The sequence below is a fragment of the Labrus bergylta genome, chromosome 21, assembly GCF_963930695.1.
Source record: "Labrus bergylta chromosome 21, fLabBer1.1, whole genome shotgun sequence".
Taxonomy (NCBI): Eukaryota; Metazoa; Chordata; class Actinopteri; order Labriformes; family Labridae; genus Labrus; species Labrus bergylta.
The window spans coordinates 10,618,948-10,636,467 of NC_089215.1; the positions used below are offsets into that span (position 1 = coordinate 10,618,948).

The 17,520-nt window shown below is 39.9% G+C and overlaps 1 protein-coding gene across 1 annotated transcript in view; it reads right to left on the reverse strand.

Moving 5' to 3' along the window:
• Positions 1–15,153, reverse strand: part of plce1 (phospholipase C, epsilon 1) — a 78,536-nt gene extending 63,383 nt beyond the window's left edge. The window contains exons 1-5 of the mRNA XM_065949430.1: positions 15,001–15,153; positions 3,603–3,943; positions 2,430–3,089; positions 1,646–2,053; positions 1,226–1,435 (exon numbers count right to left, since the gene is read on the reverse strand). Coding sequence (XP_065805502.1) covers positions 1,226–1,435; positions 1,646–2,053; positions 2,430–3,044 — 1,233 coding nt within the window. The 5' untranslated portion in view covers positions 3,045–3,089; positions 3,603–3,943; positions 15,001–15,153. The remainder of the gene's footprint in view (positions 1–1,225; positions 1,436–1,645; positions 2,054–2,429; positions 3,090–3,602; positions 3,944–15,000) is intronic.
• Positions 15,154–17,520: the final 2,367 nt, after the last annotated feature.

Sequence of the window (17,520 nt, forward strand, 5' to 3'; positions counted from 1 at the left end):
AGGAAGTGGCAGGATAAGATAACCAAAAACAACTTCAGAGCATCCTGGTGGGATGCTGCTGGCTCTAAACCTTCAGACTCTCACCTCCCAGACTGAAGAGCCCGACTTTGTCCGATTAAATGCCCCCCGGGTAAAAGGTTAAACAGTGGCGGCCGAGGCTCCTTAAGTTGTGCAGCTCCTGAGAGAGGTTTGTAAAAACACTCACTCTCTCTGTCTCTTGCTTGGAAACTTGATAACGACACAGAGAAGTACTGTGTCTGTCTCTATCTCACTCTGTCTTTTTCCCTCTGTCTGTCACTTTCTCACTCAGTCTGCTCATTAATTCCCTCTCCAATTTTCATGGCTGTAACTTTAATGCTGATGCCAACTCTGTTCGGTCCATTTAGACACACACACACACACACACACACACACACACACACACACACACACACACACACACACACACACACACACACACACACACACACACACACACACACACACACACACACACACACACACACACACACACACACACACACACACACTCAGTCTGTCTGTCAGTAACACTGGGAGCAGAACTCACAGAGAATAAATCATTTTTCCACAGCAGGGGCCTTCTCTGAACAAAGAGCCAGTGTGTGTGTGTTTTTTCTGCACTTTGTGTTGGTCTATTAACATATTCCTTGAACAAATTATTCATCTTTCATGCAAAATATGCATCACATTTCAACCAAAACAACAGAAAGTGCGAGCCAAGAATTTTTTTTCTCTATTGCAACAAGAATAAATCAATTCATAAATACTCTTGTGCCACTGCAGCTAGTTAAGACATGCACTTTTTCTTGCAGCTAAAAAAAGTGAGATTAAAAAAAAGTGAAACTACTAAACCCAATGCTTTATCATGAATGGAAACAGCACATTATTTTATAGCACTTAAAGAATAAGCACCCTATAGCTTGAGGCCATGCATCAGTGATGTAAGACCATGAACACCATAAAGATTGAAACGTTCCCACTGCCTAAACCTGTAAAACGTGCAGCCTTGGTAACCTCTGCTTGGGATGATGATTGAAAACATGTTTAACTGTGCAGATTAAGACTGCAGACTTTTAAGAAATGCTGTTGTGATGCACGCTCCATGGTACTGCTGTCCTTTATCTAACTCTCACACCACATTTGAGAGCTCTTTTTAAAACACAACAAATCTGTAAACAGGAAGTTTGTGCTTTTATTTTCTTACCTGCTTTAGTTTATCTCCAACAAAACGTAGTATCCCTCTGCAGAATCGGACGTCTTCTCTCATGCTGCACAGTAAGATTGCCGATAAGTCTGTCTTCTTAGGACTCCGAGTCCTGCGATGGAAAATCAACTCCCAGACCTCCTCTGAGATGCATCCCGACGGCAGCGTCCTGACAATCGCTCGGGTTCCGGTACACACTGTCTTGGTCACCTTAAGAAAAAAGCAAAGTTCTGTCAAGAACATAAATTTATGATTTTATATATTCTGCTTTACTTAATCTTTTATAGATTTTTTTTTTCATTATTTCCAACTATTTTGTAGCCCTGTCTTTTCTGTTGTTTATTTTTTCTTTGTTTAATTCAAACTTCAATAAAAACTAAATGAAACAAAGAAGAGAAAAGGAATATTGCATGTAAATACCTTTTGATTATTCTTGAAGAAGCGCCTCACCAGGACGGTGGAACGCTCTATACGATTTCTATCAAACTCTGGGTCACCACAGACATTGTTTCCATCCTCTTCATCAGTGCTGCTTCCCCCGCTGCAGGTCCTCATCACCTCTGGGGACAACCTCTCTTTGTTACTGGTGGATGTCATTGTTTCTAGAGATGCCCGTAAGAGGAAAAGTTTCTCCAGGGAGCATTTATTAACTCGAGGCCTTCGATTGAGCCTCTCCAAACTCGAGTAGCCATCGTTTGGATGACGCCGTTCGATTTGTCCGTTTTGGTGATGCTGGCGGTGGGTGGCCAGAGGGGAACCACAGGGAGATGATGCCAAAGAGCTTGGCTCACTGCATGTACTGCACTGAGAAGAATGGCAGGTTGATGTCTAGAAGGAGAAAGCAGAGCAAATTAAAGTACTCTAGGCTCCCCCCTGATAATTAATTACATGTTAGTCTGGGGAAAGAGTCATTGTCCACAAAGGCATATTACTGATGGCCTAAAACAATACGGAAATATTTAAATCAGTATCTAACAGCTGAGAGGACTAGTAAACTTCTGGCTTAAACTTAATAGGTTTATTTGAGCTCTTTAACAGCTGAAGTAGCTTCAATGTTGCATCTGAGATGTTTGATTTTCTCAATGGTAAAAAAAAAAAGATATTCAAGAGCACGAGAACACATAACACATCCTTTAAGCAGCTTGATGTATGTTTTTTTTTGCAGATAACTAGCAACAGCAAACTGCTTGTTGTCCTTTATTACCTTGTGGAAAGCCAGCATAGACACGGGCATGCTGCTGCGGCGGATGTGCCGTTGCCTTGGCCGAGACGGGCTGAGATGAGGACTGGGAAGAGGGCTGGAGCCGGGGCTCGGACTGGATCTGTGGCTGTCATAACAGTAGATATGTGGACTCCTCTTCAGGCTCGACATGTTGCAGGAGCAGTGCGTGCTGCCAGTTCTGTTTCTGCAGGCATCCACACCCTCTGCAGAAGTGTCCAGCTGGCACAAAGATCCCTCCAAACCTTTTCCAGGTAATGGAGGAAAATTGGAAGTTATTCCTTCAGTTCTCTTGCCAGTCAGCTGCTCTGGACAAAGTTTCTCTTCTTTACTCAACAGTTTTGATCCATAATCCAAAATCTTGTATTCCTCGTTCAAAAGTGTATCTTTCCCACTGTCACATGACAACTTCCTATATACCAGGAGGGATGGGCTACTCCGTGGTTTGAAATTCCATGATTGGTCAGAGTATCTCCGTCCGTTCAGGCTGTCCTTTACATTTCCAGCCTCTCTGCCTGGTCTGCTCCCGGTGGATGGAGGTGAAGCACGCTGAGCCAGAACAGCAGCACTGACCTGTGTCTGATTCTCTTCAGCAGCCATCACATCTCCTTGGAGCGTCCTGCTCTATCCTTTGTTTTCCTGCAGCTTTGGAAATCAAAATATGTTAAACATACATTAACCTAAGAGCCCTCAGGAAACTGTTTCAAAAACGTCTCAAGACCTTTATTTCTTTATCTAATTCTGATCCAAGACAGATAAATATGTTTCCCTGAAACACTTGACACCTAATGTTCAAATAGCAATGTCCATCTCAATTAGTGGCTCCAAAGAGCAGAAAGAGGAAATTAAATTTGCAGAGGAAATGCGATTTGCAGACTTCAAAACCAATATATTTTGTAATTTGACAGCACTGTAATGTTTATAAGACAACTGGGTTAGGTGACTCTGAATGATACTGAGTATAGTTTGTCCTGGAAGTAGAGTATTCTCAAGTGTCTCCCAGATATTTAAAGAAGTTTACTATCTTCCAACTAGGTGAGCTTAAAGTGGTGGACTTACTGATGAAGAGGCTTTCATAATACGAGTGCACCTTTAACCATCAATAATACACCATCATTAAAACAATGTGTGTGATTTAGGTCATTTAGAAATACTTACTTGGACAATGAGAGGGATCCTCTTCAGGTCATGCTACACAACAGACCCAAACTTCCTCACTTTCAGTTTCCCATCATGGTCAATGGCCTGAGCAAATAATGACTTCAGCTCCAAAGCACAGTGTGCTATGTGTGCTTTGTAAGTGTGTTGTGGAAACAGAAGCTTGTGCAGCTGTACAAACCACCAGATAGAAAAACCCACAGAGGTTACCCTGGAGGACTGAGGAATTTCCTTGACAGTAGGGTCCACAGTCAAAGTTTACAATGTTGTGTGTGTGCCGGTGTCCAACTGCTCTGATTGGTCCTGACGGGCATTGGTTGCATAGTTATCACCTGCAGGTCCTAAAAGAGACAAGAAAAAGTAATACTTAATTTAGAATTCAGAGAAATCTAAGTCCAAGCCTTTAAGAATATTCAAAGATATGGCGAGACAAGAACAAAGTTTTAGGACTTAAAAAAAAAGGGCTGAAAGACACATGAGAAGTACAATTAATAAAACTTAAAACGACTCAAATATTTCTCTCATGTCCTTCTGTGCCCCCCTCTTTCATCACATCTGCTTTCTTATCTGAAACTATTCAACTACATCACCATACAGACTGTAAGCTATTGTGACCAACACAACTGAAACAACAAATGCAAAATTTTAGCAGGAAGAGAAAACGAGGGTAAAGGAGAGAAACTTATTTTAGAAACATCAGAACTAAAAACACTCTAAAGCCCTCAAAATAGGATCCGTTGTTTTCCCATGCATTTGTTTATAAAGTGATTTTTTGGGGACTTTCAACTCTCAGAGGTCATAATTTAGTCTTCAGTAGGTGCCTTGTAAGATGGAATTGTTTGGATGAATTGAAGAGTATAAATTCAGTTTAACTAAAGCCCAACAGAATCAACACTACCAAAATCCCAAATCCGGTGCAGTTTAAGTTAAAAACATGCTGATGATACAAATGAATACAAACATTTTCCATTTCCACTCAAAATTCATCATCAATCATGACATTTGTTTGCAATTATGGAAAAAAACCTATTGTACTTTTGATTTTGTCTAGCAGTCCTAGAATCTTTCTTTCATGAAAGGACATTCTGTTAAAAAGTTTAAATGCTGTCAAAATGATTTTATTCAACACTGGTTGGTGTCTAAATCAGAGACTAGTCAGGCACCCTGCTTGCAAGGAAAACATCCATAACAGAAACACTCAACCGCAACATGCAGGCATGCTAATTGTGTGGTCCTGGTGTTATAGTGGTGGCCTGAACAGTGATGAATAAATCAGAAGAACTATACTGCCTGAAACCCTTATAATTAGAGTGACCACAGTCCTTAAGTTGCTGCCAAAATGTGTGGGCTACAGCAAGAATGTGAGATCATCCCAGATAGGGAGGACCAGCTACACACTTAGAGTGTGTGTGAGAGGGAGGAAGAGAGAAAGATGGGGTAACACAATTGGGAGGTAATGGATCATCTTATTGTATCAAGGTGTCTGAGGTCTGCAGACTATTTTTCAAGGCTCTATGCTGGATTCAGCTAAAGAGATGAAACAGACAAGTGCTCTATTCAGCAGAGAAACTATTAACTTTCATGCAGTTCCTCCTGCTTATGGGACCAGCACAGAAATCTAAAGCTGTTTACAGAGTAATCACCCGTCCGTCTTTGGCAATCTCTATAGGGTGTCGAGGTTTACATATCAAACAAGAAATGTTGGGTGACACATAACACAAGAAATGTCATTAGAAACAATCCTCAGAGTAATGCTAGAAAATATTCCTAACAAGTGATGTGACAGGAATGGTCTCTTTCAAAAATGGATATCCACATTTACCTCAGTTGTTTGCACTACTCTGGCAATTACTGACATCATTATCTCCCTTCTAGATCCTTGCTTGTGTTGTAATTACTCTCAGATGTACCTCACAATCGGGGCTGCTCAATTATGTCAAAAATCAGAACAAACACTTTGAAACATTTACCACACATAACAAAGATAATGAACAAAACCGGTGCAATACAGCATGCCACCCAGTAATCGTTTCATCTCTATTATCTTGTTTTCATGATTGTGGGAAGCCAGAACCACAACTGAAATTGAAACTTGATTAATTGGCCAGCCCTACCTCACACTGGAAAAAAAGTGACTGATGAATTGTAGGATTGTAGAAGCAATTTCCAAAAACTGTAGACAAGTGAATAATCAGGGCTGAAGTGCGGCTTTGCGGAAGAGACTGGCTACCGACCCATTTTTTCACATTTTGTTTAGTGCTAGAATTTGCAGCTCACATCTACAATGGAACTATGAACCAACTGTATCCACCAGCACCAAACTAGAGGAAACTTTTAAATACAAAACACACCTCCATAAATCCCTAGACAATGGCCATAATTTATGGCCATTCATCAAACAGACTTAGGAAGTCAAGGAGAACTGGTTTGGTGGTTATGGGATAGGCTTAATATTTACCTTTAATAACCCAGTAGCCTTTCTTAAAAAATAATAATCTACTGTAAGATCCAAAGTAAACAATGGATTTCAGATTGTCCAGTGCTCAATATTCTCCGACTGAAAGTGTAACATATGGGAGCAGCTTGTCCAGACCCTGGAGCCCAGTGATAACTGACGGAGGACCGCTCTGTGCAACAACCTTTTTTTTTTTTTTTTTTTTTAACAACATCTCACATAAATTAAAGGACACTTTTAACTTTATAGTAAATGTTTGTTGAAAAAAGTTTCAGAAACTGACCTTCTTAAATAAAGGTGGTTTTCAGAAAACCATGATTTTATCAGCAAGATACCATTAATCATGTCTGAATACATTTTTTGAGTGCTTTGTTTATGACTCTCATTCTCACCTGCATGTGACACAGCTATCGAACAGGTCCAACCAGACTTCAGAAGAGAACATGCTAAATGTTTCACACTGACTGAACATATCCATGTAAACTCTTTGAATTGAGTCATTAAGGGGAATGTTTTTGCTTTAGTGTTTTGGATTATTTCTGAATTGAAAGTAAAAAAAATAAATCAATTAAAAAATACACCCCCTTTCTGTGAACCTGTTTGCACATGCCTTTACAAGAAAGCACAACGGCAAGTCATAACAGCCATTTTCATTTGTGAGAGCAATTTGCAAATCAAAGTGTAGTGCAATAAAAACATGCACAAACACTATATAAACTTACAATTCTATTAAAACAACACAAGTCTATTCATCATCAGTATGTGTGACTTCACAGATATTAACTGTCAAGGTAAGTCTGGTGTTACTTAAGGTCAAAAACTGACACATAACATATGTAAGGGAATGAAACCGACCAATTATGGGTCATGAGGGCAGACCTAGCTTAACATTTTTGTTGCCCAAGCCAAGGAGTTCCCTACTTTAGCTCTAACTCCTGAAGCAATGTGCCTGCAGGTATGAAACACAGTAGTGCTAACCGTCAAGCTAATTTAAAAATGTGAAGTTGAAGTTTAACATATAAGTGCCATGGTACACAAGATCAGTAAATGTTTATCCGCATGTTTGTATTAAGTTCTTGTAGATTAAAAATGTAGGCAATGCTAAAAGCTGATTAGAAGCCACAACAACGTTATATACCTTCTTTGCAATCATTTCAAAAGGAAAACTGCTTAATATCAAAAAGGAAAAATTAACGTTTGCAGCTGGTAAACCAAAAAACAACCATGATGATCAAAAGCCAAACACAGTTCAAAGTAAGTCTTGTTATCAGCTGAACTGTGACCCTGGCAGGGGAAAGCAAACGGCTTGTTCAGGCTAAATCTCAGCCTTGGGCAAAAAACGCAGACAGACACGAACAAATACACACACATGCACTTACACACCCAGAGACTGAGAAACCAGGTCACACAGTGTGACAAGTGCACTGACCAAGAAAACCTTTAATCGCTTCTACTTCACTTGTTGTATTATATACAATACTGTCCAAAACATGGCTCACACTACACCAGGCTTTTTTTACTAGAAAATATCAGAAAAATCTAATATTCACAATAATTTTAAGAAAATAGGAAAAAGTTTGAAGAGGTTCTCATTCCTTTGCCTCTTGATGACAGAGTTAGGGGGGTAAAGTGAAATAAAGTGTGTGTTTGGGTGTCTGCCTGTGTGTGTGTGTGTGTGTGTGTGTGATTTAAGGCCCTGACACACCAAGGAGACGGCAAAGAACTAGTGGCGGAAGAGAGGGAGGGAGAGAGGGAGAGACTGTCATGAGCCCTCCACAGTCAGTCTGCCATCAGAAAGGGGGATGATCTTCACCTCATCTGACTGACAGTTACAACAGTAAACACACGACTGGCAGTGAAAAACAGAGAAAAAATATTTGCAATGAGTTAATATTTCTGTGATTGTATAACAGAAATTCAAAGAGATGTAAGACAATAACATCACACTGAAATCTTGTTTGGTTGTTTTTTGTTTTTTTTGTTTTTTTTTTAGGTTTTTGGATTATCAAACACCCTGTCCATTTTAATTGATAGTTGAAACAAAGCTTTAGTGTAACCAAGAGCTTTATAAAGCAATATAAGATCATGAACTTAGACAGGAAGCACATGTTGATAGCATAACCAAAACTAGTATAAAACACAAAAAACGCACGCCTAGTTAACAGGAGTCTGGGAGAGTTTTTTTGAGTGACGATCAGCCGCCAGCACCGAGGGGCCACGCGGCCTCGGGTGCGGGGATCTCAACCACACGTCAGGGAAAACACAGAAGCAGTCCTGATTAGGGCTGTCATGATACCAGAATTCGAAACCTCGATACGATTGTAGTATAAAACATAATTAACACTTGTTTTGATGCCACGGCAACAACAATACACTTCATTTTGGGTAGTTTTCTTTCTTTTTTTTTAATTACCAAAAATTGCAAGTTGTGCAATTCAGCATCCAAATACTTTTGGTCACGTTGGGTTAAGAATAAGATTTGAGATGTTGCTTACATTGCTTACAATATCCAAATAATGGTTTGTTGAATCATGACAGCTTTCTTTGTATGTATCAGAACACCAGATTTGATCTGCTGCATAACCCTACTCTTTATCAGATCCATAGACTGTAAGTAACATGGACGAAGCCTGAGTGACGTCCCCCATTGGTTATTGAAGGGGGCTTTTGAAGCCCGTCGATGGCTGTCGCCATGCTGGAAATGCTGTCTCGACCTAACTTTCAGTCGACCTCACAACAGACGAAGAGCTGAAACTGATGCAGGTCTTAAGTCTCCTGACAAACAGCTACACCACACCCGCCTGTCAGTCCGGTCAGCCACGCAAATTATTTTGAATAAAGCTCATCCTCCACGATCCTGTTTACGCCGCAGTATTTACGCAATACGCTGATTTCTTTGTGAAAAAACATGCTTTGTTGCAGCAGGTTAGAATATAAGGTTGATACCACTCTCATTTCGCAATGTTTTGACACAATAACATAATTATAAAGCTAAATTGGCTCAGCATAAAGACAGAAGAAAGAGAGAATAGGCTAATCTGCAGTAAACAAAATTATTGCACAGCATCCCTTACAATTGTAATTCAAGTTAAATACTGTTCATGCATTATCGATTATCTAAGACCAACCCAGGGTAACTGAATGAGCAAAATGTTATATCAATCAATATACTTAAACCAAGCATTTTTTAAAGTTATTAACATTTCGAACGGGGCATATAAACCAAAAGAAAACTTTTTCGAACTGCACCACAGACAGTCCTCAGACCACTCTGATTTAAAGCTGCTGCTGGGTACTCTTTCCAACCAGATCCAACATCTCTGGTGCTGCAGTAAAGTGTAACACATGTTGATGAAAGCTAAAGGGGATGATCTCAGCAGCACTTCTGATGATCCTGAAGAAACTATAATCAGAATCAGATGCCTAACAACAGGACTGTATATATTTTGCTTTGAGTGTGTGTGTGTGTGTGTGTGTGTGTGTGTGTGTGTGTGTGTGTGTGTGTGTGTGTCAGTTTTTCCCTCATTTGTCTTCAGAGGTTATTTCTTAACTGCAGGACACATAAATATAAAAAGATTTGATTTTTGAGCAGAACTCCTCAGTCGAACCAAGTAATAACACAGAAACCTTTAGAGCCAGGCCAACATCAGTAAAGTATTAGTGAGTTTAGGTTCTTAGAATCTAACATTCATGAAGTAAAGATATGATTTACTGTCACATTTAAAAACATAATTACCACCTTTAACAACCTTTGTTAAAGGAGGACAGTCCTCTGCATTGCCACAATCCCTTGCTACAAAGGTTTGGTGATAACCATACTAGACAATGAAGTTAAATGGAACCTGGGGCAAAAAAGAGGAATCTAAAGTACCGTCCATATCACTTTATTTCAATGAATGTCCAAGTATAAAAATTGTTCACACCTTAGCCAAGTATTTGGAGAAAAAAAAAACATGGTGAAGTATTAAAGGTCTAAAACCACCACTGTTTATTTTATATGCTGACACATTCAACTACTTCTAAAAGAATGGATTTCAACACTAATGAATCCATCCATACTAACCTTTTTTTCTCATTAAAATGATGGTCAATTTGTGTTCATGAGTTTGTGTCACAGGAACAGACCAGTTTTTCAGCCCTTGTCCTAAATGATCACTTATCCCCTCAACAGGGAGCCTCCACGCTCACATAATAGCCTTTTTCTAATGTTCATTCATGAGGGATTATTTCACAACTCATCCCAACGATGACTCACAGCCTGGTATGTGATTAGGACCAACCTCACATGGGGCCCAAGTAAAGAAAAATCAATGAGGCAGAAAGCAGAACCGTACTGACAAGGACTTCTATCCTGCATATGTATAATTATTATAAAGCTTACTTTGACACTTTACAGTCAGTGGACAGAAAAAGAAAGTGTAAAACCAGCGCTGGATTCAAACTAAGTTGCCACTTATCCCCCTGAGCCGCCAAAATATTCAGCTAAATACTTTACACTATGTTCAGCGCTGGCTCTTTAGTATTCCAGCAGCAGAATAAGGAGGTCAGAGAGGAGGAATCCCCATTTCTGCTGTGTAGGGGAAAACAACATGCTATGTCATGAAAGAGTGTTGCTCCACCTGTCATCCAACTGCAAAGAAAAATGAATACGCCGGTTTCAATCAGATTAGTCACAACAGAGACTTCCTTTACACAAGAAACTCTAGTGAGTCAATCAAATTACAGTATATTGCCACCAGTAACAGTAAATCCTTCAGTTTCCTTTAAATCTGCTGCATACAAATGCACTCCTCATGCAAAGGAGCCCCCTCTCTTTAACACAGGGGGGCAAAGAAGAAAAGAAGCATCATATGACTACAATAGAACCACATTCCTTAAACTGGTCACAGTTGAGCAGAAACTGACAAATGTTGCCAATGCGGTGCAAAGACCTGGATGAAATGGATGGATCGGTACAGCTGGGAAATGAGATTAAAAAAAATATTTTGAAGGACTTAATAGGTTAATATTTTTGATTCAAGCACACGGTATTCCAGTTACGTCTTTATTTGGATTTGTGCATTTGTGTCTGAATGGAGTGGAGTAGCAGCATTTTAATCTAGCTCAGAGAAAACTGGAGTAAGCCCAGATCAATATGGTGAACGTTAACTGTTTCATCCCCACCCAATTCAAGCCGCTACAGCATTTAATGAGTCACTGCCACATTGAATCTTGATTTATATTCAAGTTAATCAAAATAAACCTCTTATTTTCAAACGAATTATGAAATTGACTGTACATTTTTGTTTGTAATTACACGAGAATCAGACATCTAAAACAGACTTAAAAGGGTAAAAGTAAGCTATTAATTATCAATAAATTAATGACTCTATTTCTATTAATAATTATCGTTTCTTGAGAGGAACTGTCAAAGCGTACCTTCAATCCAGGCCAACTCAAGTCTGAGTGAATTCAAAGAGCTGCTATTCACCACTAATGAGAGGGTCTAGTTTTGGCAGAGAATCATGGGTCAAGTGTTGAAGAAGAAGTAATGAAAGAAAACTGCTTTCATCTGCCCATCTGCACAGTTCAGTGGAGAAATCAGGATGGAATATAAGGTCAATCTTTAACCAGACACAAAGGGAGGCATCCGCCTTATTAAGAGAATTTAAAGCTTGTATTATTCTTCATTAAAAGAGCGATGTATTACATTCTAGGGTTGGGATCCATAATGAGTCACAACACAAGGCAGTTTGTGGCGGGTCCCCACATAACAAGAGTGCTGGTTATGTTGATATTAGTCATGGTCACATAATGAGGCCACACTGGCAGAGTTGGTTAGGTTATTAAGCCTGAGTAGCGACAATGTGGCCTCCTGGTTCACATGTTGTTGTTTTTTTTTTTTTTTATAATTTAGACTGAAAACTGATTCATCCAAAGATGACAAAAAAATATATTAATATCTGTAAGGAGGGACCCAGGCTAAGGACATATAATCTCTGATTCATGAAGACTTTGTCAGACACCAAATACTGAAGCATCTACACAGGTCACAGGGCAATACAAGTGATGTAAGTTATTTCAAATCAACTACTTTCCCCATGAAGTTATAACAGTGGAGATGATAATGAAGTGCACCAAAAAGAAAAAGATCAAAAAGAAGAAAAAGGAGGAAGAATTTTTAAAGGATGAAACAACAGCCTGCAATCCTTCATCGGTCAGCTTTCACTTTCAACAGTCTCCTCCTGCCAGCAATAAAGTGAGAGGCTGGTTACGCTGAAACAGTCCTACAAACAGACTTTTCATGCAAGGGACCTGGAGAACATATGGCTTTGATTAGAGGGCAGGGCGGAGAGAGACTCCAGTGGAAACAGCACAGACAGAAAGAGGGAGAGAGGGGCTCTATGTGTGAGAGTGTGTATAAATGTTTGTGCGAGCATTACAGAGGGAGAGAGGCTGACTCAAGAATGGGTGGCTGTATTTTCATGGTGGATTAGTGTGTGAATGGGGAGCATGGTGTGCGTCTGTATGCGTGCAAGCACTGATTAACAAAGAGAGAGAAAGATGAGTCAAGCAGGGGACAGTGTTGAACTTTCATCACAGACAGATATGAGTGCCAACTCTTCGCCACCGCTTTAAGGTTTTTCATATAACTAACAACACCTGTAGCTCAAACAAACTGAAGAGGGCACTCTTGTTTGTGTAATCAGTTTTTTTAAGCACGTTGAACGAGGACATACTATCGATTTTGATCGTATGGCAATCACAGGACAAACACATTTTCCTATCAAGTGTTTGTCCTGTTCAGCAGCTTATTTAAGTTTATATCAGAGACAAGTTTGAGCTAAAGGAAAATATGTTTTTTTTTTCTATAAAGCCAGAAAACTCGGCTTCACGGGTTCTGGTTTATGAGAACCTACAGTAATTGCTTCTTTCTGTTTTTTTCCATGAAATGCATATGGATATTATTATTTCATTATTGCAAAAAGTGCTGCAGGGTAAATCTTTTTTTTTTTTTTTTTTTTTTTTATTGCAAAATGAAGAAAAGGTTAAATGTTTGGCGAATGACTGCCTGAGGCACAATGATTGGAACATCATTTTGTAAACACCACCATGCATTCACACTCTGCATGCAAACATTAGACCTGTCAGATTGCAACCCAGATACATGTGGCAAATGCATTCTGCCCAATGAATAACTACGAGATCATAACCTTAAGGTTACCTTGTAAAATGGCTGAGGATGGAGAAAAACCCAGAAACGTGCAGAACAGCAAAAGGAAGAAAAGAAAGAAACTGGAAGCTTTAGCAAATATGCACAAATGAGGCGGTTTCTACGAACTGCATGTCATATGGTCAATACAATATTTAACAAGGTTTGGCACACCACCCTTTTTCTGCTTGCCTATGCTGTATAAGTAATCACTTGAGCTGTTTTGACACGTTCACTCCTGAGAATTGCTAGAAGATTTCATGACAGCCCTGAATTCTTCCTGAGTAGCTTATTCACACTTGTCTCTCACAGAGCAACGTTTTCCCTGAGGAGGAGGGGATTCTTTAGAGAGCAGAATCCGAGATGGCGTTAGAAAGCCACAGTTTTTTGCCTTTATATCAATATCACGTCGTGGACGTATCCACAGTATCAATGAACAAATGGAAAACAACATGCTGGCAAGCAGAGAAGAATACAAAGCATGTTCATTACATGCACGATGATCGCACCAGCTCACCCCAACTTCACTCGGGGGCAATAGGAAACAGCAGCAGAATCAATAAATTCCATATTACATGTTTGGATTAAAGGTCGACTGTGGCTGCATGTAAACACACTGAAACAGCAGAAACTGTTAGGTATCAAGACAAAGTCTGAATTTGTTCCACAGCTGAACAAATTAGGGGAGCCAAGGAATTAAAAAAATAAACAGGACATTTGAAAACAAGTTAAACCAGTCTCCCATCCTTGTCAGTTATCTCAAAAACATCACCACACCTTCTCTCTAACGGATGGACTCACTTTGTTTCATGATTTTTGAGCAAAAAAATGGATATAAAAAATGATTAACAGGCAAGTAAGCCCTCCAGCTTCTCACTTTGCACCGCAAACATCTCCCTGTTTACCTTGACCCATCAAATAGTAGGCCTATGTCATGTCCTGTGTATTGAACTTCCAAGTCGTCATGTGTCAAGTTACTGATCCTGATCAGCTTCATGTGACGTGTGTTTTCATTTTAAACACATTGGGAAATTGAACTGATTAATCAGTCAATTTATAGCAATAATAAGGGATTCATTGGAACGTCACAAACAAGGGGGTCAAAGGTAACACGGTCTCACAGGGGGGGGGGTGCCTTAGGGACTCTGCTTATGTAAACAATAACATGACCTGTCACGCTTAAAAACTAACAAGTGCTCGTGCACAAGCGATATGAAAGTGAATGACTAAACAGCTAAATTGGCCAACAATATATCCCAGTCAGTTTTGTTGATTTAGGGGGTCAATTTCAATATGAAGAAGTCAAAACAATCACACGTGATTTCAGACTTAGGTGCAAAAATACTGAGCTCTAAGCAAGGACAGGAAACGCAGGCTGGCAATAGTTTCAAACCCTTTTTCAAACCATGATACCCCCCCAAAACTCGTAGGAATCCCGTTTTCTGTTCCAAGTTTCAGGGATGGTTTTCGGTTTTATGGTCGCAGCAAGTAAGTAAGCACAAACTTTTTTGTTTGCCATACTTTGTCCTTTCTAATACGGAACAATAACAACAAGTGGATTAACGATAACACATCTCTACGGTTGATTGTGTGGGCCTGTCTTTGGGGGGTTTGTGGAAAAGCAAACAGTTGACAGTTTGGGTAACTTCACAAACAAACCGCAGTCCCGACCAGGAGACTTAGTGCAACACAACCCCCGTGTAAAGGTGTGTTGACGTGACAGCTTAGGGATGAAAATTAAACAAACTTACCCACTCGTGTTGTGAAACAAAGGTAGCATCCGTCAGAACTGCGCACAGTGACTAGTTAAACACTTGTTTTGTTTAAGTTTTCGTAAAGTGTCTCGCTCCACAGCAGCTCGCGGACAGAGAGAGACAGTTGATGCAGCAGCGGCAGCAGCTCGTGCTGCGGTGGGAACCCGCTCTCTCTTCTCTGGTGCGTTCAAGTGCTCCTCGGAATAATGTACTTCCCATACTCCCCATTCCCAAAATCAAGACTCGAAGTTCTCAAGAATCTGTCTCTTTTTGTCAATTGAGTTGTCAAACACAGAAGTGTGTTTTTGGGGGGTTTTTTTGTTTGTTTTTTGCAGACTACATGGGCTCAACTGCAGCGCCAATTTGGGATTTTTTTTTTTTCCCAATGTGAATTTGGAGGTAATGCGGTTGATATGCAATGTACACATTGAATGTTACTCATGCAACATGGACGTATTTAATCTGGTTTTCATCCATGCATTATCGTTTCCCGCCTCACAGCAACAGAAATTCAACAGTACCTGAATGCAGCATCTCTTCTGGACAGGAGGACAATAAGTGCGGCTCTGAGTTCGTGCTCTCTCTCTCTCTCTCTCGTGTGCATGTGTGTGTGTGTGTGTGTGTGTGTGTGTGTGTGTGTGTGTGTGTGTGTGTCACCACATTGGAATGTCTGGCTACAATTTCGCACCGTAGTCGCTCCGGCATATGCAGCGAGTCCTATAGGCTGCATTATAGTTGTTTTTTAATCCGACCCTTGCTTAATGTTTTATAGCAATTCACAACGGAGTTCACTTCAGAGTTCACCTGGGATTCATATAAATTCACAGTTCACAATTCCTTTGCTCACTTCATTTTTATTTGATTCTGAGAGTATTAGCCTATAATAATAACATCAGGCCTAGGTAGCGGCTGTCCCAGTCGTTCTGACCCTGAACGCACCTCTGCCCCGCCCCCGGCAGGGACAGCAAAAGCACGTGCTTGAAAAAGGTCCCCTTTTCCACTTCACAGCCTATAAATGCATTTATTTCAGCTTGGAAAATGAAGGATAGATTTTCCAATTCCCTCCCGCTCCTCTGATGGGAAGTCTGATGCCATCCATGAGGAATGTGCAACCCTTTCATTCCTCCAACTCTCCTCCACCCAGGAGCTCGAAGAACCTGTGGGAATCCCCAGTTTACTGATTCAAAGCAGGGACTGGGATGCTGGCTTTTTCCTGTATTATCGAGCATTTTTACCTACAAACATCATCTGCATGTCTTGCCCCACTCGCTCTTCCCAATATTTCCTGTTTCTCTCTCTCTCTCTACTGCCATTTCAATAAAATAGCCCAAAGGTACCTTTTAAAAAAAGACATCACAACTTACACTCACATGTTGCAATGTAATAAATACAGGCTAAAGCAGATGTGTTGCATTCATGTCTGTTGGCAGAAACTCAAACAAGTTGCATTTCAGGCCACACAGTGTTTCAGTGAGTCATATCAAACCAGGTGTGTTTACCTCCATGGATAATGAACAATTAGACTGTGACAAAAGTGTGTCAACTGTGACTAAACAGAGACCATAGAGTATATCAGTCATTTTTGTTTGTTTCTTTTTTTGTGATTTAAATCGTCTATCTGGTCCTCATATTCTATATTTTCTCATAAATATATATATTTCTTATCCTTTATTTTATTACTTTTTTTCATGCTATTTTTAAAACTAGTTTCAGGAAAGGTGACTTTACAGGTGAAAGAAGAGCGAGTCTTCATTTTTTTGTGCATTGTGCCCTCTGCTGTCAGTAAACATGTATTACAGTATGTGCAGGTTTTAACAGTCATTTTCATACTCATGCAGTTTTATGTCTGTACTGCACTTTTTATGAGATGCTTATTGACCAGCACTAACTTTCATCAATGGCATAGTGTGTCCAGTCAGTGAGTCTTGACAGGGAGTCAGCATAAGTAATTGGCCACCATCCTATTTAGTTATATATTATGTATTATATGTATGTATGGGCGGCTGTGGCTAAGTCGGTAGAGTCGGTCGTCTCCTAACAGGAGGGGGGTTCATTCCCCAGCTCTTGCAGCTACAGCAAGACACTTAACCCCAAGTGGCGTCCGCTGCTTCGTTGGTGGCGTATGAATGTGTTCAAATGAGATTAGTTACTCCTGATGGTCACTTTACATAGAAACTTCTGGCATCAGTGTGTGAATTAGTGTTAAAGGGACATGCTGTGTAAAAACACTAGAAGACTAGAAAAGCACTATACTAGCTCAAGTCCATTAACCATTTATCATTATTTATGATAGGAGTTATGAATTATATGTATTTATGTCTTAATGTAGTATTGATCATGTGTTTAGCCTGTGTGAACTTCTGTTGCAAACCAAATCACCTCTTAGGACATTAAGATTTCCTAAACCAATCGATATCTGGTCTTCAATGCAACAATAATAATAAAAATAGTAATGACACAATCAATCACAGCAACAGAATCAATAATACTGTCACTTAATATACTCAAGGTAAACAA